Raw genomic sequence first — 24440 nt, 5'->3', positions numbered from 1 at the left:
AGAGGCTCGCGTACCGCAAAAAAAAAAAAAAAAAAAAAAAAAAAAAAGAATGGAGTCTCCAATGTGGATTCTCCCACCGTTCTGCTCTGTGGCCTCCAATCTGGGTTTAGAGCACAGGGATACCCCTGAGGACCTGGCCACCCCAGCAGTTTGGTCTCTACTTTCTCTTTTTTTTTTTTTTTTTTTTTGTGGTATGCGGGCCTTCCTCTGTTGTGGCCTCTCCCGTTGCGGAGCACAGGCTCCGGACGCGCAGGTTCAGCGGCCTTGGCTCACGGGCCCAGCCGCTCCGCGGCACGTGGGATCTTCCCATACCGGGGCGCGAACCCGGTTCCCCTGCATCGGCAGGCGGACGCGCAACCACTGCGCCACCAGGGAAGCCCCTCTGCTCTTTTTAACATTACTGAATACCTCATCTGGGCCAGGCCCTAGCTCAGTGTGGAGGAGCCAGAAAGTGATAAGAAACCATCCAGGGCTTCAATATACCTACAGAGATCATATAAATACATCCAGGACATGGTGCTATCAGAGAGGCAGGGAAGGCTCCCCAAACTGTTAACAGCGGTTACCTGTGAAGGAACCGGACTAAGTGGAGGCTTACTTTTTTTTTTTTACTTATATAATGTTCAAAAAGGTTTTACAACGTCTCCCTCCAAAATCTGAGACCCCAACCCCACCCCAGCTGTTGCTGGAGCTGTCCTTTTTGGAATAGGGAAGGGGGCAGAACCCAGGCAGCTGAGGGGTTTCTCTTCTTTCGTCCAGGGGTTTGGGGAATATTGGAGCTGGAAGAATATACGCTCATCTCTGTATCAGCAACTAAGTTTATAACAGTAGCTTATGCACCATGCGCTGTTTTTTAAGAATTTTGCACGTATTCATTCATTTTAATCTCACGATGATCCCATAAGGTAGTTACTATTATCACACCCATTTTTTTGGATGAGAAAAATGAGGCACAGAGAGGTAAACCTTGCCCAAGATCACCAGGCTTAATCTTTCTGGCAACAGCTCTCTTGACTGTCCATTCCCTGGAGTAGGGGAAGGGGTGACTCTCACTCCCTCCCAGCCAGAGAAGTCTTTCATCCCCTAAATCACTAGACACTTCCTATAACACCTGCCACCTGGGCAGCTTGTGCAGGGGCGGGGTTCCTGCCTCTTCCCAGATGGTAATGGGCAAATTCAAGGAGTTCTTCCCAGGCCCCCAGGGCACAAGCCCCTTTGCTCCCTGAGTGAAGAACCCTAGCCAGCATTAGGACAACTGCCTAGGCCAGTAGAGTTACAGACCTCTCTCTGCCTGCCCAGAACCAGGGATGGGTCTGCTAGACCCTGGGCTACTTCAGCTGCCTGCAGAACACCTGCTCTTCCATGAAGCCTTCCTGGACTTCCCCAGCAGTCATCTGCCGTCTTCAAGGCCATACTGAGAGCATCTTCCAAGTGGCTCCCTCAGTACCTAACACGGCTTCCTCTAGTTGTGGCAAGTGGGGGCTACTCTTCGTTGCAGTGCGAGGGCTTCTCATTGCGGTGGCTTCTCTTGTTGCGGAGCACGGGCTCTAGCCCTCGGTCTCAGTAGTTGCCGCACGCTGCCCTAGAGCACACGTGCTTCGGTAGTTGAGGCGCATGGGCTCAGTAGTTGTGGCGCACCGGCTTAGCTGCTCTGCGGCATGTGGGATCTTCCCGGACCAGGGACTGAATCCGTGTCCCCGGCATTGGCAGGTGGATTCTTAACCCCTGTGCCACCAGGGAAGTCTCCAAGGACCTTTAAAAATTGGTCTACACCCGAAGCAGTGAATGCTACATCCAGGTGCAAAGATGTGCGGTGACAAGGGTACAGGTGAATGGACATGCCTCCTCTCTGCCTCCTTTGAGCACCCAGGGTTGGTAGTCTTGCCACTTGCAGAGAGTGAGACATCCACACACCTCACAAGAGCACAGAGCCTGTGGCCTTTCACACCCCCAGCCATGTCAGCCCAGAAACATCTGCTGCCAGACAAGGCAAAAATCCTGCACCCAGCCCTCAGGTCTGGGTTCTATGCTTTGAAGTTCTTGTTAGGCCAGTACCAGGCTGCTCTCCCCTTATCAGCATCTGTGGTGTAGGGGCCCAAGGGTTTTCCATTTGTGTCCACTAAGGTGGGCCTCACCAGGCCCTACCAAGCTCTCTCAGCATCACTGGGCTTGGTTGACTCCTTCACCTGCAGAATTCTTTTCCCTTGGCCTCTTGAGATCCAAGGAATGGATCCACTCGCCAAACGAGCTCCACTCCTCCTTCAGACCTCAGCTTGCATGTCACTTCCTCCTGACACCCGCAGATGTTCTCATTATAGCCCATCTCTCCTGTCATTGTTAGTCGTTGTTTAATAGGCCAATTTCTCCCATAGTCTAAAAGCTCTATGAAGGTAGGAGTTGGGTGTTTATCACTCACCACGCTATCCTCTGAGCCTACTTGTCTCATATCAGTAAATACTTGTTGAATGAATGAATACGAGAACACCCATTAGCACTTCATTGAATGTCTGCAAGTTGCTTTACCTACATTATTTCTAATCTTTGTAACAAGCTAAGTATTATTTTATCCTCTTTTTTATAACTGCAGAAACTGAGGCTCTGAGAGGCTAAGTGACTTACCCCAAATTATCAAGCAAGTAAATGTCCTTTCCACCGCCCATAGCAGGGCGAGCCTCTGCTCCTGGCCTCACCGTGACTCACCTCACCTTCTCCAGGTAATTGTCAGAGTCAGAATAGGACCAGGGCAAGACTTGGCTTACAGGGCACAAGAGGCTCCTATTCCCCTCGTCTCTTGGGCACCCCAAGACTTCAACCACGCTCCAAACCTCTGTTATAATGCACATCCCTGTGAGGGGGGAGGAGATCCCTAACCTGGAAGCCATTCTTTAACAGCTTATTTCTCCTGGGTAGTGGAGATGGCAAGAATACCCTGGTTTTCTGGTAGCTTTACAATAACAGCATTTTTGCATGGTTGTCCCATTTTATTCTCGCCAAACCAGCAGTGCTAGCTCACTGAATAGAGAGGGTGGTAGAGGTCCAGGTAGGTGAATGAAGTTTGGGCCAAATCAACCAGGGATTAAATAGTGACACTCCTATCTTGATGGCAGGCCAGCCAGGGAACTTTGCCTCCTGCTTTCTTTTTTTTTTTTAAAGACTATGTTGGGGATAGAAGTTTATTAATAAATTTATTTATTTTTGCTGTGTTGGGTCTTCGTTTCTGTGCGAGGGCTTTCTCTAGTTGTGCCAAGTGGGGGCCACTCTTCATCGCGGTGCGGGGGCCTCTCACTATCGCAGCCTCTCTCGTTGCGGAGCACTGGCTCCAGACGCGCAGGCTCAGTAGTTGTGGCTCACGGGCCTAGTTGCTCCGCGGCATGTGGGATCTTCCCAGACCAGGGCTCGAACCCGTGTCTCCTGCATTAGCAGGCAGATTCTCAACCACTGCGCCACCAGGGAAGCCCGCCTCCTGCTTTCTTGCATGCCTCAGACCTGTTCATGGTCCCAGTGTGGGGACAGATGATTAGAAAGTGGTGAGCAACTGACTCCTGGCAGCCATTGCTGTTTCATCCTAATCAGACTCATAGAAAGCTTACATATCCTGGAAGCTAAGAGGGTTTTCCAACCATGCTCTTAGGAAGGGCAAGATATTTGCCCCACTTTATAGATGAGGAAACTGACACCCAGAGAGGAGAAGTGACTTCCACAGTCTCAGCACTAATTAATGATACAGTCACTAGTGATTGGAATCAGACTTTCCGATTCCAGGGCAAGGCTCTCTCTTCCACCTCCACAACCCCCGGTGCTGGGGATCAGAATGACGGTGGCCCACCAGAATCCAAGCAGCAGACCGCTGTGGAGGATAGAGACACTGCTGCCCAGCGGTGCCCTAAGGGGCCGCCCCTCATAGTCATCAATCCGTCCATGGTACTCCTGGCACTGTCAAAGCCAAGCAGGTGCCATTCTCTGCCTCCACCGGCTTCTCCACATCAAAGCTTGCAGTTCATTCTTCGGATGGTCGCGGAAGAGAAGAAACCCTGGAGAGCGGCTGAAACTCCCTTCTCGGGTAAGTGGATGCCGACTTAGCCCATAGAAAAAGCAGGTTTGAAAACGTGTTTGATGTCTGGTTGCTGCATTTGGTGATGAACTCAGCCCCAGGGACAACTGAGACAGGCCGTAACCCACCCCTTTCCCCCTCCGTACCCCAACCCCATACTGGTTTCTGCCGGTCAGTCTGGCGGCTCCAGCCTCAGAGACACTGCCTCAAACCTCCAGCAAGCAGGAAGGGGAAGTGCGCAAGCGCACTGTTGACAACTCCCGCCACCTCGGAGCAGTACACTGTTACTTAGGAAACAGCCAATCAGCCATCCGGCCGGCGACCAATGGCAAGCTCCGATGAGCCGACCCGGCTAATTTGAACACTCCGCGCGGGCCGGAGGTTGGCGCTGGTCGGGTGCTTGAGGGGCGGCGCTCTCCGGTGGTCAGGGTTTCCTGTCTGCTGCGGCGGGATCCGGCAGCGAGGGGCGACACCAGCGGCGGGCAACCGACGAAGGGTAAGCGCTGGCCCACGACGGAGGCGGCCCCGCGGGCTCCTGCGCTCAGGTCTGGACGGGCGGACCCAGCTGCTGACGGCGGCGCAAGCCGGAGCCCGGCCTCTTTTGTGCGGGCCACGGAGGTGCAGCGTGAAGACCGATCAGGTCCCGGGCGGTCCCTTCCGAACAGGGTGGGGGGAGGTGCGGGGAGAAGGCCCTTCCTTCCACACCTGCACGGGAGATCGGGACCCTCTGCTTATTTGTACAGGACCTAGACTGGGCCCTCAAGTCTGCACCCGGGCCCAGCCCTCTGGGAAAGGTACCCCTGCTCATACGTAAGGAAGAATGGGGTCCTCCCGCGCACTAGAACTGGAGACGTGGGACTCTCTGCACATCTGTAAGGAGTAGCTAAGACCCTCGCTGCACATCTGTGCAGAACTGATTGCAGAGCTGTGCCAGGGGCCGTAACTCAGTTCCTGGGGCACCCAGTAAATATTTGATTGAATAAAGGAAAGAATGAAAGAAGATCTGCATGACAGAAAACCAGGCCTGCTACTGTTCCTAGGATGCCTTTCCTCTTAGCTTTGACCCTTTAAGGTACTGAAGTGACACGGGAAAGATAAGCCTGGTCTGTGTCAAGGAAAATAGGGGATTTTACTGCAGATGTTGGTTCTTCTGGTAGGGGGTGAAATGCTAGTATGTCATATCAATTCTAATAATGATGGCTAACATTTATTGAGCACTTACCAGGTTTGAGTTAACTCATTTAATCCTCACAACAACCCAATGGAATAGATACTAATATTTACATTTTACAGGTTAAGAAACAGAGAAGTTAAGCCTAGCTGAGAGGGGAGCATCCACAAAATTTTTCTGTATGAGCTTCTTGTGGATGTTACACTGCTTTCTCCAGTCTTGTCACTATTCTCTTTCCTCTCCGGTCACACAGTCCATGCTTCAAACAACTACCAAAGTATCCAGTCCTTCTCTGCCTATTTCATGATTGAATTCCCCCACCATCAGAGAGACATTTTAAAGTGTCTCAATTTGTTGGTTTTATATTAACCAACCCAGCTCCATTTTATGCCTTTCTTTAAAAAAAAGTATGCCAGTAGCATATTTTTAGAGGTCTTAATAAAAATTGTCTCTATCTGGCCACAGAGCAAATCTAAACAGTTAACAGAGTATTGTACAAATCATATTCTATTTCCACAAGCAATTAAGTTTAAAATACAAAAGAAAAAGAAACAAACCCACATTTGGATTTAAAAAAAAAAAATTAAAAAAAAACATTTAAATAACTCAGTCAAATAGGATATCATTATTCTAATTAAAATGTAATTAGCATGAAACAGTGATAATGCTATTTATAAAATGTGGGGAATACAGTTAGAGAATACTTAGAGGGAAATTTATAGTCTTAAAGGCTTACATTAGAACATGTATTTTTTCAAGCTGAAAGTGAGGCAAATATTCAATTTTAATAAGAGAACAGAACAACAGAATTAAAGTGTAGAAAATAAAAGAAGTTAAGAGCAAAAATTAATGAAATAGAATTTTCCTATATAATAGAGATGATTAACTTAGCCAAAAGCTGTATCTTTGAAAAGAGTAACAAAAATCCAGACCTCTGGTAATATTGATTAAGAAAAAAAGAAAAGAAACATGGAAAAATGACCTTAGGAATGAAAATAGGGACATAACTCTGGTTACTGAAAGATTAAAAGAGAGAGAAAGACTTCAATGGGAGCTCACGGGCCCAGCCGCTCCGCGGCATGTGGGATCTTCCCGGACCAGGGCACGAACCCGTGTCCCCTGCATCGGCAGGCGGATTCTCAACCACTGCGCCACCAGGGAAGCCCAGGAACTCTTTTTGATGATGCTTTTGGGCAATTTTCTAGGAAAAACAACTTACCTAAACTGATTCAAGAAGCTATGGAAGGGACTTCCCTGGTGGTGCAGTGGTTAAGCATCCGCCCGCCAATGCAGGGGACACGGGTTCGATCCCTGGTCCGGGAAGGTCCCACGTGCCACGGAGCAACTAAGCCCGTGTGCCACAACTACTGAAGCCCGCGTGCCTAGAGCCCGTGCTCCGCAACAAGAGAAGCCACCGCAATGAGAAGCCCACGCACCGCAACAAAGAGTAGCCCCCACTCACCACAACTAGAGAAAGCCCACAAGCAGCAATGAAGACCCAACACAGCCAAAAATAAATATAAAATAAAATAAATAAGTTTTTTAAAAAAAGAAGCTATGGAAATTTTGAACAAACCTAGGACTACTGAAGAAATTTAATTAGTTTAAAATCTACCTTCACACACATCAAAAAACCACACCAAAAATATACAGGCAATTGAAATGATTCTAATCTTATAGGAACTCTTCCCAAAAAAAGAAAGGAAGAAAACATTTCCAGTCTATTTTTTGGGGGGGAGGCGGGGTGCCACGCAGCATGCAGGATCTTAGTTCCCTGACCACAGATCGAACCTGTGTCTCCTGCAGTGGAAGCTCAGAGTCTTAACCACTGGACCGCCAGGGAAGTCCCCAGTCTATTTTGTGATACCAAAAATGAGGCAAAGAAAATTTCAAGCCAATCTCTTTTATAAATGTAGTTGTAAAAATCTTAGATTAAATACTAACAATCAGAAGCCAGTGATGTATTTTTTAAAAATGCATTATGACTAAATTGGGTTTATCCCAGGAATGTGAGAATAGTTTAACAATAGAAGATCTATTAATACAATTTACACATTTACATATTAAAGGAGAAAACATATCCCATTAGGTACAGAAATAGCATTCAATAACCATTTATGATTTTTTGCAATGGTAAACTGGAAATAGAGGTAAATTTCCTTAAACCACCAAAGAGCAAAATGAAAGAAGGAAAGAGAGAAGATTGCTCACTATTGCTGCTTTCAATATTGTACCTGCGGTCCTAGCCAGAGCTGTAAGACAAGAAAAATAAATAAAATTGATTAGAAGGGAATGAACAAAACTATCATTAGTTACAGCCTTATGATTGTCTATTTATAGAACAAAAGAACACAGCTCCTTCCTCTTTGCTACCACCCATAGAAAGAAACAGCCATCTTTGGACATTTTTCTGTGGGTACTAAGGTGAGGGGAATTAAGAGCTGCAAAAGCCCAAGTAGAAGGCAGAGCAGGCTAGGATGAAGAGTAGCGCCTCTGATGACAGAACAAAGTCAAGTTCTGGCCTTGCTACTTACCATCCATGAGACAATTTCCTTCCTGAGCCTCAGTTTCCTTTGCAGAGTAGGGATGTAACAAATGTATCAATAACTGCAGAATGAGATTGCTGTGAAAGATAAATGAAACGCTTGTAAAGCACTTAGCATAGTGCCTGACACATAGTAAGTGCTCAATAAATGTTAGCTATAATTGTAGTTATTTTTAGGCTTTTGGCTTCAGACTGCTTTTCTCTGGCCTCTGTTCATTCATAGGACAAATATTATACAGCATCTACTGCATGCTGGATCTGGCTCCTAGGCATCTGGGGTGCACAGACTATATCAGAAGAGGGTCCTGCTCTCTTGGAGCTTAAGGACAAGAAACACAGTGTATGATTGTTGTGAAGGAGCAATGAAGGGGACCACAGCAACCGCTATATAAAAGTACAGCACCCAAGGGCTAGGCACTTTCCCTGCCTTCCGAGCTCCCGACGTCTGCAGGCAGACCCCCCTCAAGTCTGCAAAAATTCTTCTCCAGGGGCTTCTGAGGATCTTGGGCTTGTTCTCTCTGTCCCTATGAGGATGGGCAGAGGAGGCTACCCTGAAAACAACTGAACCTTGGCTTCCCAGCCTCAGCTCCGCAGCGAACTAGCCTCCGGGTTTTAATGAGCTGCCCCAGGTTAGAAATAGGACGTGACTGTGGCTGGCTCAGAACCCTGAAAATCTTATTAAAGAATCATCTCCCTTGTATTTTGGACTGAAAAGCTCTTTCCAACCGAGGATCAAAGCAAACTTGACAAACGTTCTCTCATTAATCTCCCATCCCCCTGGGGCAGGAGCAGATTGGTAGCTGTTCTCTCTGGCTCTCGAAGGGAGATGATGTGACATCAACGTGGTGTGGCTGGTGGAAAGACCTCCCCACCAGTCAGAGGCAAAGCAGAGACCAGGACCCAGGTGTCCTAACTGTGGCCATGCCAAGTGTCACCTTACCCGCTCCGCACCTCCCACCCTCAGCACTGCCTCAGGAAGAAGGAAAACATCTCATTAGGCAAACAGTCGGCCTCACTGGCCCTCAGGAGGCGGAGAGGAGAGAACTGTAAAGGTTAGGCGCGCTCCGCTGCCAGTGCCCTTTTTAATTTCCTGCTTTGAATGTTAGGCTGCTCTGTAGCTCCAACTCAGCTAATACAGTGTAGACTCAGATGGTGGGACCAGGCACCCTCTGCCTTCACTTTCCTGGTCACAAGAGTGGGGTTCCTGGGAATTCCCTGGCGGTCCAGTGGTTAGGACTCCATGCTTTCACTGCCGAGGGCCGAGGGGTTCGATCCCTGGTCAGGGAACTAGGATCCTGCAAGCTGTGAGGCGCAGCCAAAAAAAAAAGAGTGGGGTTCCCTGGGGGTGGGAATGCGAGGATGGGAGACAGGAATTCTGAGTGTTGAAAATTAGGTCTAGTCCATTTATCTGAAAGCGTTTGCAGCATATATAATGCTAGTTACATAAAAGGGATTATAATTATTATACAAACATAAGGGACTATTACAACAATGTGATCATGAGGGTGTAATATATAACGTCATTACAAGGCAGTATAGCAGGCTCTATGGTCAGACTGCCCGGGTTGGAACCAGGATTCATCACTTACTACCACTGGGATCTTGGGCAAGTTGCTTAGCCCTCTCTGTCTCAATTTTCTCATTGAAAAATGAGTATAATAATAGTATCTATCACGGTGGGGTCGTGATGGGGTTGAAAGGAGGTGAAACGTGTAAGGCGCCTAGAACAGTCCCTGACGGAGTGGGCACTTACCTGTTATGTTTAGTATTATGATGAGCTGATTTCTGGGACAGGAATAGAATTAATTACCCACAAGTAAAAAGATGATTATTGGTTGACATCTCTCCTTTGTTTCGTGTGGGGAAGAAATTAAGAAGTTTGCGGGTGAAGGACAGGAGTTTGAAATCAACTCAATTCTGCCTCATTCCCTGAGGAAAAAATGAGTTGTTTGCTGGAGTTTTAGGTAGAAATCCCATGTTTCTTTGCTGAATGACCCTGGTAATTGTGACCCATCAGTGGGACCTCATCTTTCCTAAGAAAGCATTCATCTATTCCTATCCCCCTGGAACAGCCCCCTGTTTCTTACCCCTGTTAACATATCCCTAGACTTGCGCTGAACTTTTCCAGGATATCTGTGACTCCTGCATTCCAGAAATTCCATCTCTACCTTTGGTAGGCTGGCTTGAAGGTGAAATGAAAGGGGAGAGAGGTCTTAGGGGAATTCAAGAGAGAATAGGTAAATAAGCTTTTGGGATTACTACCAGGGCAATATTAGGAAATCTATCCATGTCACCCTCTGCATTAACAGACTAAAGGAGAAACACTGTGTGATCATCTCAGCGAGTGCCAAAAAAGCATTTGATAAAATTTAGCACCTATTCCTAATGGGTAGTGGAGGGTGGGAAACTAAATATAGAAGAGCTAAAAATAGAAAGTAACTGTTATTATTTGCAAACTATATCATCATTTAATTGAAAAATCTAAGAGAATCAATGACAATCTATTAGAACTAACAAGGGGGTTCAGCAATGTGGCCAGATACAAGATCTGCATACAGAAATCAGTAGCTTTCCTATGTCCTGTCAAAATGAATTAGAAAATGTAATTTTAAAAAGAGCTTATTTACAATATAACAAAGACTATACAGTAACTAGTAATAAACCTATGAAGAAATGTACAAAACTCATGTGAGGAAAACAATAAAATTTTACTGAAGATTATAAAGTTGTGAATAATGAAAAGAGATAAAATATTCCCAGATGGGAAGACTTCATACTGTAAAGATGCCAATTCTCATATTAATCTATAAATTCAAAATAATCCCAATTAAAATCTTGGCAGGATTTTCATAGAATCAGCTTCATAAGCTGCCCAAGAATAGCCAAGAAAAAGAACAATAAGGTGATATATTACAGAACCACAATAATTACGAGTTACGGGAAAAGGAATAGACATTTCAGTAGATCAGAATGGAGAGTCACAAAACAAATTCATGTTTATATGAGAATTTAGTTATGTTAAATGTGGCATTTAAATTAGTGGGGGGGGGGCTTCCCTGGTGGCCCAGTGGTTAAGAATCCGCCTGCCAATGCAGGGGACACGGGTTCGAGCCCTGGTCCGGGAAGATCCGACATGCCGCGGAGCAACTAAGCCCGTGCGCCACAACTACTGAGCCTGTGCTCTAGAGCCCGCGAGCCACAACTACTGAGCCCACATGCCTAGAGCCCGTGCTCCACAACAAGAGAAGCCACGACAGTGAGAAGCCCACGCACCACAACAAAGAGGAGCCCCTTGCTCGCTACAACTAGAGAAAGCCCACGCACAGCAACAAAAACCCAACATAGCCATAAATAAATAAATATATATTTTTTAAAAACAATACAGGGATGCCTATTATCATTCAACATTGTTTTGGAAGTTCTAGGGAATACAGTAGACAACATATGAAATATTTGGTGTAAGTATGGAGAAGAAAAAGTAAAAAAAATTATTTTCTGATACATAATTATATACTCAGAAAACTCAATAAGCTCTAATAAAAAGCACTTAGAGTCAATAAGAGAGTTTGAGGGAATTCCTTAGTGGTCCAGTGGTTAGGACTACACACTTTCACTGCTGAGGGCCCATGTTCAATCCCTGGTTAGGGAACTAAGATCCCATAAGCCTCGTGGCATGGCCAAATAATAATAATAATAATAAGAGAGTTTGAGGGTGGTGGGTATAAGGCAAATATATAAAAATCAATCATGTTTTAGGACTTCCCTGTTGGCACAGTGGTTAAGACTCCACGCTCCCAATGCAGGGGGCCTGGATTCGATCCCTGGTCCGGGAACTAGATCCCACATGGGTGCCGCAACTAAGACCCAACGCAACCAAATAAATACATTTTTTTTTAATCAATCATGTTTCTCCACATTAGCACCTGGAAATAGGGAAGGTGTTCCATTCATAAGAGCAATAAAGTACTTAAGAATTGTATTAAAAGGACAATTATAGAAACTATCTGAAGATATAAAAAATACATGAACAAATAGAAAGGCAATAGCCATATTCTTGTATGAAAACATTTAATATAAAATAAATATGTAAATTTAATATAATTCCGATTGTAATCCCAATAGGGTTTTTTTTGGGGGGGTGGGTTCTGGGATGGGGATGGAATTGATAAAATGTTCTTAAAGTCGAATAGAATAAATGACTGGAAATAGCCAAGAGAATCATGAAAAAGAAAGCTGGGGTTGGGAGGGGTGTCTTGCCTTGCTAGCTAAGAAGCAACTGTAAAGGAATGGAGTGGAAACAGTGGTGCTGGCACAGGAATAGACAGATTAGTGGAACATAATAGAAAGCCCAGAATAGGCCTCTGAAAAAAATACAGTGATTGGATATGACAAAGATGGTCTTTCAGATGAGAAAGATATTTGTCAGTAATTGGTGCAGGCATCAATATTCTCTTGAGGTATAAAATGGAGCTGAGCTGTTGAGGAGGAGGTGGGAGAAGGCCCCTGAGTGCTAGGCTGAGGGCACCTGGAGAGGCCTGGGTGAGATTGGTCCTCATCACCATCCTGTCTCTGCCCAGGTGTTGCCATGGTGATGGCGGTGGAAAACAGCATGGTGCGGGTCGTGGTGCGGGTGCGGCCCCCCACCCCGAGGGAGTTGGAGAGTCAGCGGCGGCCTGTGGTTCAGGTAGTGGATGAGCAGGTGCTGGTGTTTGACCCTGAGGAGCCCGATGGGGGCTTCCTTGGCCTGAAATGGGGCAGCGTCCATGATGGCCCCAAGAAGAAGGGCAAAGACCTGACGTTTGCCTTTGACCGGGTCTTTGGTGAGGCGGCCACCCAACAGGACGTGTTCCATCACACCACCCACAGCATCCTGGACAGCTTCCTCCAGGGCTACAACTGCTCAGGTGAGCCCGTCTCCCCTCTCTGCTGGGCACTGGTTGAGGAGGGCTCCGGCCGTGCGTTCTCTGTGGGCCCCCCATTCATTCTTCTCCTGTGTGGGGACCACTCCACTGGGCCACGGGATACGATAGCAGATCAGGCAGACAGGGTTCCTGTATTCGTGAGGCTTACAGTCTAGAACTGGGAGAAAGCACATCACAAAATCACACCCACAAGTGTGTGGTTAAAAACCAAGATAAGTGATTTGAGGGAAAGAACTGTGGTCCTTCCACAGAGGAAGCTACCCAGGCTGGAGAAGGCTTCCCTGAGGAAGGGATAAGCTCCCACCCATAGTGGAGACCCCTTTGCCCTCAAATCCACAAGCCTACAGGGGCACCAGGAATGGACACGGAGAACTCAACAGCTGCGAACGTAGGGGATGTGGGTGGGTGGGAGGGAGCAGTGGAATCGCACACGTGGAAGGAAGGAAAGGGGCTCGGGGGGAAGGGAAGGGCTGACCGGATGGAAATGCACTGGGGGAGCCCCTGGAGAAGGTGGATCCGGCCCTGCCGCCACCCTACTCCATACTCTGTCTTCTGTAGTGTTTGCCTATGGGGCCACCGGGGCTGGGAAGACACACACCATGCTGGGAAGAGAGGGGGACCCCGGCATCATGTACCTGACCACCATGGAACTGTACAGAAGGCTCGAGGCCTGCCGGGAGGAGAAGAGACTCGAGGTGCTCATCAGCTACCAGGAGGTAGGGCTGTTTGCACCCCAGGACTGGGCGGCTCCGTCTCCCATTCTCACAACCACCTAAAGAGGGAGTGGGGTGGAGTAAGCAGGAGAGGGAGAGGGTGGTAGGGAATGGGCAGACAGGCACCCAGAGCCAGAGAGACTGCGTGTGAATGGACCCCGCCTGTCCTACTCATCCTGTGACATCATCCAGCAAAGTGCCATTCACCACGGCGTGTCTCATCATGCTTCCCTGAGCCAGCAGCTCAGCTCTCCCCAGCGCCTAGGGGAGAGGCTTCCTGCCCAGCCTCTCCCCCGGGTCTCTCCCTGGCTTCCTTTCTCCTCAGGTGTACAATGAGCAGATCCACGACCTCCTGGAGCCCAAGGGGCCCCTTGCCATCCATGAGGACCCCGACAAGGGGGTGGTGGTGCAAGGACTTTCCTTCCACCAGGTAAGGGGCTGGGCTCTGGTGGGACAAGCAGCCCCACTGGTCCTCTGGGATCCCCTCACCGGGCAGTTTGGGAAAGTCCTGGATCCTGTTGGGGCAGTGGTGGTGATAGCAAGGGGGTAACATTGGTCCTGAAGAGCAGCCCTTCTGTTGGGGGAAAAGTCCCCATTGGGGAGACCACAGCCCCCTTCCTGCACATCTCCTCTGTAGCCGACCTCAGCTGAGCAGCTGCTGGGGATGCTGACCAGGGGGAACCGTAACCGCACGCAGCACCCCACTGACGTCAACGCTACGTCCTCCCGCTCCCATGCCATCTTCCAGGTGAGGAGGGGTCACAGGCCAGGGCCTGAAGCTGGAACTCCTGGTGCCCAGTGCCCCCTCACCCCTGCCATCTGCCCCCAGATCTTCGTGAAGCAGCAGGACCGGATCCCAGGTCTGACCCAGGCCCTTCGGGTGGCCAAGATGAGCCTGATTGACCTGGCTGGCTCAGAGCGGGCGTCCAGCACCCACGCCAAAGGGGAGCGGCTGCGGGAGGGAGCCAGCATCAACCGCTCGCTGCTGGCCCTCATCAACGTCATCAACGCCCTGGCCGACGCAAAGGTAAAGCTGCACGGAGCCAGGCTCCTCCCCGGGACAGGAACCCAGCGCCCGAGCCAAGGGTCCCTCCCTCCAGCCCTGGGCCAAAAGCTATCAAGTCTAAATTTCCCTGTGGTCCAGTGGTTAGGACTCGGTGCTTTCACTCCAGTGGCCCGGGTTCAATCCCTGGTCAGAGAACTAAGGTCCTGTAAGCCCAGCAGCGGGGTCAAAAAAACAAAAACAAAACAAACAAACAGGGCTTCCCTGGTGGCGCAGTGGTTGAGAATCTGCCTGCTAATGCAGGGGACACGGGTTCGAGCCCTGGTCTGGGAAGATCCCACATGCCGGGGAGCAACTAGGCCCGTGAGCCACAACTACTGAGCCTGCGCGTCTGGAGCCCGTGCTCCGCAACGGTAGAGGCCTCGATACTGAGAGGCCCGTGCACCGCGATGAAGAGTGGCCCCCGCTCGCTGCAACTAGAGAAAGCCCTCGCGCGGAAACGAAGACCCAACACAGCCAAAAATAAATAAATAAACAAATGTGGAGTTTAAAAAAAAATGCTTTTGGAAAACAAACAAACAAAGAAAAGCAAAGGCTACCGAGTCTAGCCTGGGTCTGTGTAGTCCAGACACTCACTCCGCGCCCACCCACTGTCCCCAGGGCCGCAAGTCCCACGTGCCCTACCGGGACAGCAAGCTGACCCGCCTGCTCAAGGACTCCATCGGGGGCAACTGCCGCACGGTGATGATCGCTGCCATCAGCCCCTCCAGCCTGGCCTACGAGGACACTTACAACACCCTCAAGTATGCCGACCGGGCCAAGGAGATCAAACTCTCGGTGCGTGCCAGCTGGGACGGCCACCCTGGAGTGGGGGTGTAGGGGTGTCAGGGGAGCCCCCAGGCTGGGAGGAGGAGGGGACAGGACCCACTGGCTTCCTCTGGTACCTGGAGCAAGCGTTCCCGCAAGGCCGAGGGAAGAAGTGACATCGTCCTCGTCCTTAAAATATCACAGCACTGGGATGATTGAGGCAGAATCTTCTCAAGAGGGAGGCAACGGAAGGGAGTGGCCGAGTATGTATCAGCCAGTGATCTTTGTCAGACTTGTTTTTAGCAGCAGGCCCATATTTTTGGCAAAACAACATATAACACAGATAAAAGCAGAGTTGCCCGGTTTCCCCCTCCTCCTCCAGGGAGCCCCGGTGCTCCAGGAGCCGCTGCGGCAAAGCCCCTGGCCTGGGGAGAGCATATCGGTCAGGGAGCCGGGGTCTCGGTTCAAAGGCCAGCTCTCCTCTTGCTGTGCTAGGAGAGCCACTGGCCTCCCTGTTCCCTCAGTCATGAGGGTGAGTCTCGGGAATGTGAGTGAAGTGTGCCTAGCGCGGCATCTGGCCGCTGGAAGTGGTTGCCGAAAGCTGCTTTGAATGAACAAACAGATCCCTCCCCTGTGCCCCCATCTCAGCTGAAGAGCAACGTGATCAGCCTGGACTGTCACATCAGCCGGTACGCCAGCATCTGCCAGCAGCTCCAGGCTGAGGTGAGGAGCCGCCCGGGGAGCTTGGCCAGGAGGCAGGGCGCCCGGCTCGGGAGTGGGATGGGACCACCGGTGCGCGGCCAGGGCGCTCTGCCTGCCCCTTGCCTCCTGTGCTCGCCCGGCGCTCTGAGGGGCTGGGCTGCCTCGTTCCAGGTGGCCACCCTGAGGGAGAAGCTCCGAGTGTATGAGGCAGGAGCCCAGGCCCCGCAGCAGGACTCCTTGCAGCCCCCCAAAGCAGGCCCTCCACCTCAACCGTGAGTTCTGCCCCCATCCTTTCTCCAGCTTCTGCAGGGCTAGGACTCCTCGCTTGTGTTCTGGCATCTGGGGTTAGGGGTTCCTACTCGCTGCCCGGCACACTGACTGTCACCTAGAGTGGTCTCTGTCAAAGGAGTAAATCACGCCCCAGCCTACATAAGCAGCATCTACTCTTCAAAAGAAGGTGCATTTAAGGGGTGGGTGTCATTGTTTCCTAAACCAGAAAATCCCTGACTCCTTCTCCCACCCTCAGCTACTGCCCTCTTGTTACCCAAGCATCCACCCCTCATGGACCTGGAGCCACAGAGATCCTGCCGCCTCCCTGATTTTTCCACCTGCCCCTGCTTCCCGCCTTTCAAACCTCTCCTTTCCCCCTTAGCCTTCCCAGCTGCCCCTCGCCATCCCGCCTCCCCAGCCAGCCCTGCACCCCAGAGCTACACCCAGGGTCGGCAGTCCTTCAAGAGGAGAGCCTGGGGACAGAGGCCCAGGTGGAGAAGGTCGTGGAAGGGAACTCTTCAGACAGGGAGCAGCCCCCAGAGGACGAGGACGAAGGTCCGGCTGAGGAGGTAAGACCTGGAGCCCGTGGAATAGTGAAAGAAATGCCCCTCCCCCAACTCACAGGGCCCCTTCAGTCCCAGCTTCTCTACCTGCATGTCTCACACCTCAGTCATTAGGAGCCTTTCAGATCCAGCGCAGGAAGAACTAGTCTGTCAGATCCTGTGTGTCTGGAAGTGGGGAGGCTGTGTTAACAGAAGGGCAGCAGGGAGCACAGGGACTGGGAGAGAAAAAGCCCCTACCAGGACCTGGTCGTTCCAGGAGCTGTCATTCCCACTCTTGGAGGAGGGACGGGTTGTAGGAGCTGCCCACGTAAAGTGAGGGAGGCCATCCTGGGCCCTCGACCTGTGACTCCCTTCCTCTCTAGGTTCCAATCCAGGTGCCAGCACAGAACCTCAGACACCCATTGCCCGGCTCCCCTGATGTGACCCTGCAGCCCAAGCCAACCATGGACCACCTCCCACCACAGAACCTGGGCAGGGACCATTCTAAGCAGTAGGTATCTTCTTGTTCCAAGGCAGGAGGTGATGGGTTCCAGGCCTCCTGGGGTGGGAGTTGGTGCTAAGTACATCACAAAAAGCTCTGTTTCTGCTCTAGTTAAAGATGCAAGTCTTTTCTCATCAATATTGTCCCTTACCTGCTGTCAACAATTTGATATTATCACCTACTCTGTTTATGTAGCATCCTCTCTATTTATTACTCCGTGTAGCTGGCAGCCAACAGGAGGGAAGCAGAACACCAGATTCCATCCAGACAGCTGGCAAACGCCGAGCTAGGGCAGGGCTGCCTCGGCTAGTGCTTTGCTTTCCAGTCTGAAGGCCAAGCTGCCTGTGCTCAGCAAGGAGACAGCTGCCAGGAGAAGCTGGGCAGCAGCTGAGCAAGGGACAGCTTTCCTGAGTCAGGTGTTCATCATGTGTCTTCATCAACAGATCGACTGCTGCTCTTCTCCTCTGAAGTAAATACAAACCCAAAGAGAAATGGCTTTTGGACCATTCTTTTCGTGCTTAATAGAGAGGTGCAGCTAGTATTTTCTTCCTTGACCCCCAGAACAGAAATCCCCTGCCACTTAGCTTTGCTGCTGCCAACGCTACACCTCCCTCCCCAGCACGCTTCACGCTAAGCAGTGTATTTAAAGCTTCCGGACAGAGGGCCTGTTTATTTCTTGTTGGGGAGTGCCTGTTCCCGACTCAGCAAAAAATGCTGCAGCCTGAATAATCAGCGGCTCATTATCTGTCTCCTGCTGCCGACTCCCCAGGGCCCTGGAGTGGCAGGGATGCACTGGCGGGATGTCCCCTTGGCCCCCAGGGAACAACCATGGACTCCCACTGATGACTCAGGGTCTCTCTGCCCGGAGTCCCGCGTTGCTAGGACACCAGGGTTCTCATTTCTGCTTTGCCTCTGATTTTGTGGTTTCTGACAAGTTGCTTCAACCTTGGCTGCGATTTGGGCATCATGGTCCTTGTTTTCCTTACTTCTTAGAGTTAATAATAGATACTAATAAACTGTGATGGAAGACCCCAAGTGTCAGGGGCTGCAGAACATTCTACATCTTCTCCATGCTTGAAAACAACCTAACAACCAGATAATCGAAAATAATTTTGCTTTGGCCTTAGAATTTAGAATCTTAGACCACCAGGGCACTGAGTAGATCTTAGATTTTCCAGTTCGGTGGTTTTTCAGAATTTTTTTTTAGCGGCAAAGCCCTGTCTTCAGATGAAATCTTATGCTGAGGTCTAATATGTAGAACAGATAAAGCAGAGCTGTTCCATTAAAAACGTCCTCTGATGGGTTTCTTGAAACGTGAATTGAAAACCCATGATGTAGACTGACTCCCCGTCTGTGGGGGCTACACGGCAAGAGGGATGGGGCCAGACCTGGGTCATCTGACATCCAGGCCAGTGGCTTTCTCCCCAGACTTCCACTTTTCTCAGTAGTCTAATTTTCATATAATGTGTGGCTCAGGCAGATATAGAATGAGTTTCTGCTGTGTCCTTTTTAATTTATATCCTGCCTTCTTTCAAAAAGGCCTTGAGGCTGCTTGATAAAATGAGTTTGGGTTCCCTGAGCACACACTGAGGACAGAGGAGGGGGCTCAGAGATGTCCAGGCAGGTAAATGCTACCCAGGGATAAATGACTGGCCATGAATAATCCCCACCGAGATAACTGTTTATCCTTTTATCATGGGTGTGCCTCACAGAAGGAAAATTTGCTTTCTTAGAATCTAAATTTACAACATCAATAATCACATTACCCTCTTAATTTCCTTTATTTTATTTTTTACATATATATTTTTAAAAATAAATTTATTTATTTGTTTATTTTTGGCTGCATTGGGTCTTCGTTGCCGCGCGAGGGCATTCTCTCCAGGGATAAATGACTGGCCATGAATAATCCCCACCGAGATAACTGTTTATCCTTTTATCATGGGTGTGCCTCACAGAAGGAAAATTTGCTTTCTTAGAATCTAAATTTACAACATCAATAATCACATTACCCTCTTAATTTCCTTTATTTTATTTTTTACATATATATTTTTAAAAATAAATTTATTTATTTGTTTATTTTTGGCTGCATTGGGTCTTCGTTGCCGCGCGAGGGCTTTCTCTAGTTGCGGCGAGCGGGGGCTACTCTTCGTTGTGGTGCGCGGGCTTCTCATTGCGGTGGCTTCTCTTGTTGCGGAGCACGGGCTCTAGGCGCGTGGGCTTCGGTAGTTGTGGCACGCGGGCTCAATGGTTGTGGCTCGCGGGTTCTAGAGCACAGGCTCAGTAGTTGTGGCGCACGGGCTTAGTTGCTCTGCGGCATGTGGGATCTTCCCAGACGAGGGATCAAACCCGTGTCCCCTGCATTGGCAGGCAGATTCTTAACCACTGCGCCACCAGGGGAGTCCTTCGTAATTTCCTTTAAATAGCCCCTCAGTGCATGTGAAGCATGTGTTAATACACACACTCTTTCAGCATCCCAATCACTAAATAGAAAGAGCAGACCGAATGCATTTTTGAGGGTCTCCTCGGAACCAAGATCAACGTGGCCTATCTTATTTAATCTCTTATTATCTTAACAAGGTAGATGGCATCATTATTATTACTATTATAGAAAACAACAGTTAACTAACCTTATAGTGCTGGGTATGTGCCAAGTACTCTTTAAACACTTTACATCTAAGATAACCCATTTGGGGAATTCCCTGGCAATCCAGTGCTTGGGACTCTGTGCTTTCATTACTGAGGGCCCGGGTTCAATCCCTGGTCGGGGAACTAGGATCCCGCAATCTGCCGGGCGTTGCCAAAAATTTTTTTAATAATATAAACGATTTCATCTCCCCAGCAACCCTGTGTGGTGGCTGCATGTGTTGACCTCATTTTAGGGATGTGGACACTGAGGGTGAGAGGTGATCCGAGGTCACGCAGCTGGGACGTGTTGGAGCCGGGTTTTGAGCTGTTAGTCTGACTTGAGCCTGGCTCTTCTCTGCTACCTCCCATTTGCCCCTCTGGGAAATGGACTTAAGATCACAGCACTTGTAGGTGGCAGAGCTCAGAGGAAACTCAGACCTTCCGAGTCCAAGGCCACTTAGTGCCCTTTCCCTACTTCCCAGGTACTGTCTTTGTCAGGGGACATGTTTAGTGGGTGAAGCCGCCCACCGTTACCGGGGTCATCTCTGCCAGCCTTGGTCTTCAGCACGGCTGGAAGGGTGATGAGGCCGGCCAGGCAGTCCGGGAGGGCCAGTGCACGTGTGCTGCTCCCCACACCTGGGGCCTTGGGGCTGGGTCCTCCGGGCAGGTCTGAGGCGGGGTGGGGATCCCCTTCCCTCTCTTCCAGGTTGGCTCTGAGGGTGCTGTGCCTGGCCCAGCGCCAGTATTCCCTGCTCCAAGCAGCCAACCTCCTGACCCCTGACATGATCGCAGAATTCGAGATGCTGCAGCAGCTGGTACAAGAGGAAAACACTGAGCCTGGAGCAGAGGCCACCGGGGAGACTGACCCGGCCAGGGGGTCACCTCTGGCTCAGGAGCTACGTTCAGAGTCAAGTGAGTCTCAGCCCTGCTCGGCCTCTGTCTTCTGGTGCCAAGGGGTGGCTGGGGCCCCAGGTGCTGGGTTATAGTTCGGTCAGAGACTGGACCCCTAGGATCATGGACTTCTGCACAGAGAGGTCCCAGGGGTCACGCAGACCCGAGGAGTCAGGGTCTCCTGCCTGTCCCGTGTCTCTCTCCCCCCAAATTCTCCTTCCTTCTGGCCAATCCCTGATCTCCCCTCAGCACCCTCCTCTCTGCCCAGAGTCTCCAGGATACTCCGGCCCTGTGACCCGGACCATGGCAAGGCAACTGCGTGGCGTCATACACGCTCTCGGGGTCCCACCCAGGCCGGACCGCACCTCAGCTCAGGCATCCCAACGGCCCACAGAGAAGAAAAGGAGGAGACCGAGCCCCTTGGAGCCAGACAGCCCCCCAGCCCCGAAGCCCGGGACCAAGCGCCAGCGCCAGTCCCTCCTGCCCTGCCTGAGAAGGGGGACCCCGCCTGAGGCTCGGCTTCCGTCCGGGTCCGTCACGCCCACGGGGGCGCGGGCCTCCTCCCCCTGCCGTTCCCCTCACCTCTGCCCAGCCACAGTCATCAAAAGCCGGGTGCCCCTGGGCCCTTCCGCTCTGCAGAACTGCTCCACCCCTCTGGCCCTGCCCGCACGGGACCTCAACGCCACCTTTGATCTCTCCGAGGCGACCCCCTCAAAGCTGGGCTTCCACGAATGCATTGGCTGGGACAGTGTCCCCCGGGAGTTGAACAGGCTGGATCAGCCCTTCATCCCCAGGTGGGTCTCCCTTCTGGCCTCCCAGCAGGGGGTCAGGGGTCAGCAAGGGACAGAGGTGCTGCCCAGGGGAACGGAAGACAGCACGCTCTTGGAGATGGGACACTGCATCTCTTTCCCTTTGGTCTGACCAGCATCCGGGCCCAGGAGAGCAGAACGCGCTGCTGTTTCTTTGGAGGCGTTGTTCCTCTCCAGGCCCTGCCTTGTCCATCTATACTTCAAAGCCGCCAGCTCTGTGCTGGTTTGGGACATGCCCATGAGTAGCTCACAGGCGCCCCCTATGGGGAGGGTCAGCAGGGAGGAGGAACTAAGATGGGGGTGCCCAGCCCACCCTGTTCCTTGGCACCACTTGGGCCTGGTCTGAGTTCTGTATCCCACGGAGAAATACCTGTTTCTACCACTTCCACCCCAGACTTTGCCCTCCAGCCCAGCATCTGGAACTGGGAAGGGGATCCTGAGAAAACTCTATTCAGCATTTTTCAGTGGGAAGATGCTCTCGCCCTCGGCTTCTGCCCGCGTGGCAGGGCGGGGGAGTAGCAACCAGCTCAGGACAGTCCAAGGCCGCGAACAAGCAGCAGACTGACCTGGACTCGGGAGGCCGAGGGTGGCAGGCTGCCCACTGCTCCCCCCACCTCTCCCACAGCCCGAACCCCCTCTCAGTAACAAGCTCAGAGCCAGGCAGGTGGAAGGGTGAAACTGTCTGAACTCCAGTTCCCCAGATGTGCCAGAAACTGACACCTGGCTGTTCTCCCAGAGCAGGCCTGTCACTCAGCTGTCAGCCCAGGCCGAGTGAGGCAGGGACAGGAGTCCCCCTCTTAGGAGGAAGAAACCTCAGAGGTCATCTTGTCTAACCTCCCTGCCCCGCAAAAGGGGGGCCGGAGCGGGAGGTGCTGGCACCCTTTTCTGGTTCCCTCCTGATGTGCCACCTCCATCCTCTTCCCTCCCCAGCGGACCCAGGCCCCTGTTCACCGTGAAGGGCCCCAAGCCGGCAACTTCCTTCCCTGGGACCTCAGCTCGCAAGAAGAGGCGCGCTGTGAGGTGAGGCTGGGGAGGTGTGGGGGAGGAAAAGCAGGAGCTGTCACCAGGGCAGCGGGCGCCCGGGCCAACTACAGGCGCTGCGTGTGTCTCTAGAGCCCCTGGAGCCAGCAGCAGGGGGTCTTGCGAGCAGGACCAGCGTCTGGTTGCCTGAGGTTCCCTGGGCTCTTGCTATTACAGGATTATATTAGAGAGGTCTCCCCCCTTGGTAAAGGCCACAGACCCTCCCTCCATGCGGGGGACATTCAGTGTTCACTCTGCAGTCCAGGGAGTGGACTACCCACCCCCTCACCTCTACTTCCCTCCCAAAGCCCACTCAGCTCCCCTTCCTCTGCTGCCTCTCCCACCCTCAGGTCTGGCCTTGGGACTTCCTCCTGGTGCTCAGCCTCCCCCTCCTGTCTAGCTCTTACCCTCCCCCCCACCCCGTAGTCCAGAGGCTTGGCCGTGACCCTTCCCCCTTCTTCCTTCCTTCCCTCCCGCAGTTCCTCAATCTCCCGCGGCCACAGCCGCATCGCCCGCCTCCCCAGCAGCACCTTGAAGAGGCCAGCTGGGCCCCTGGCAATCCCAGGTGACTGGCATTTGGGGGCAGGGGTGCTCTGGGTCACAGTGGCAGATGGGGACAAGAAGTAGGAGGGGAGGGAATTCCCTGGCGGTCCAGTGGTTAAGACTCTGGCGCATTCACCGCGGTGGCCCGGGTTCAGTCCCTGGTCAGGGAACTAAGACCCCGTAAGCCGCCAAAAAAAAAAAAAAAAAAAATGTAGGCGGGGACAGGCGAGAGGAGGGCATGGGGGGTACTTCCGAGCATCTCAGGGACCCTGGTGAGAGAGATGGGGGATGGGGTGGGGGAAGGGAACGGTGGGATACAGCCTCCCTTTTCTCCTTCCTCCCTGCCTCCCCTCATCTAACTGGCCTGCAGAGCCCCCCTCCAGTCCCCACTCCCCTGACAACCAGAGGAGCCAGAAGGAACTGTTGGGGGTTGGGGGAGCGCTGTCAGCTGGGAGCTGCTCCGCCAAGGTGTCCTGACCGCCCGGCCCCTCTTGGTCCCTGGAGCCGCCTGCACCAGGAGCCCTGACCTGCCTTCCTCGTCTCGGAGCAATTAAGGCCAACACCCTCTTCCTTTATTAACAGTCCTCCCCCAGACGTTCAGTCTGCTACCCGCCCCCTTTATTAATCTCTTGTTACACTCAGCTTCTCAGCGTGTATTTATTCATCTGTGAGTTTTAACGTGTTGCTATTTTAAAGGGTGCTGCCATCGTTCCCCCCTAGTTTGTAACACCCTCCATGCAGGAAGGTGGCTTTGGGGAGCTTTGTGGCCCACCCCCCATCTAACACAGGGCTCTGCACAGTGAGGCCGCTGTGCAGTTGAGGAGGGGTGAGCATGGGATGGGGGCATGAGGGAGGCCCAGCGGCGCGCTTCCTGGCTTTGAGAGGAAGGCGTCTTCAGCGCCATCCCCCCCGGCCTGGAGCAAAAGCCCCAACCCCATGCCGCAGTCCTGGCGATGATACGGATGATGGTGGTGCCTTGATTTCCAAATGAAGAGAGTTTATCGTTTTTACCCTATCGTAAACAGGATACACACTCAGTGTAAGAAGAAGTGTAAACCTTAATGCTACCACCTAGACATAAGAGCTGTTAATACTTGGGTTTACATCCGCTGATCCTTCAGTTCTGCATATATATATATATATATATATGTATGTATATGTATAGATATAGTTTTTTTATTATAATGATTAATAAACCATCTCCATCCTTGGTGTGTGTTTCTCTCTGTACACCTAGGTAGGATAGCAGCCCCTTCCTCCTCTTCAAGAAACTTCTGAGTATAAAAAACATCCCCCCTCTGCCTCCTCCTCTAGCCTTACAGGT

The 24440-nt window shown here is 51.3% G+C and overlaps 1 protein-coding gene and 1 long non-coding RNA gene across 2 annotated transcripts; one reads left to right on the top strand and one right to left on the bottom strand.

The window, feature by feature from the left end:
• Positions 1–11929: 11929 nt before the first annotated feature.
• KIF18B (kinesin family member 18B) lies at positions 11930–24234 on the top strand. Its single transcript, XM_007125394.3, has 15 exons — positions 11930–12671; positions 13248–13405; positions 13728–13832; positions 14040–14150; positions 14232–14429; positions 15066–15242; positions 15861–15935; positions 16086–16186; positions 16567–16753; positions 17110–17237; positions 20560–20765; positions 21013–21538; positions 22484–22573; positions 23053–23138; positions 23487–24234. The coding sequence occupies exons 1-15, from the start codon at positions 12353–12355 to the stop codon at positions 23591–23593; spliced, it is 2574 nt and encodes an 857-aa protein (XP_007125456.2). The 5' UTR covers positions 11930–12352; the 3' UTR covers positions 23594–24234.
• Positions 12665–15431, bottom strand: LOC129391827 (uncharacterized). Its single transcript, XR_008616558.1, has 3 exons — positions 15350–15431; positions 13325–13461; positions 12665–12846 (listed from the first exon to the last, which is right to left on the bottom strand). It is a non-coding gene; the product is annotated as an uncharacterized lncRNA (long non-coding RNA).
• Positions 24235–24440: the final 206 nt, after the last annotated feature.

The sequence above is a fragment of the Physeter macrocephalus genome, unplaced genomic scaffold (assembly GCF_002837175.3).
Source record: "Physeter macrocephalus isolate SW-GA unplaced genomic scaffold, ASM283717v5 random_133, whole genome shotgun sequence".
Lineage (NCBI taxonomy): Eukaryota > Metazoa > Chordata > Mammalia > Artiodactyla > Physeteridae > Physeter > Physeter macrocephalus.
This window is presented reverse-complemented; position numbering and strand designations above follow the sequence as displayed.

Bases quoted from the DNA above. Each gene is read 5' to 3' on its own strand.
- KIF18B (XM_007125394.3), top strand. From the start codon at position 12,353: ATGGTGATGGCGGTGGAAAACAGCATGGTGCGGGTCGTGGTGCGGGTG. The intron at 14,151-14,231 runs GTGAGGAGGGGT...ATCTGCCCCCAG, and splicing joins GCTCCCATGCCATCTTCCAG to ATCTTCGTGAAGCAGCAGGA. The intron at 22,574-23,052 runs GTGAGGCTGGGG...TCCCTCCCGCAG, and splicing joins AAGAAGAGGCGCGCTGTGAG to TTCCTCAATCTCCCGCGGCC.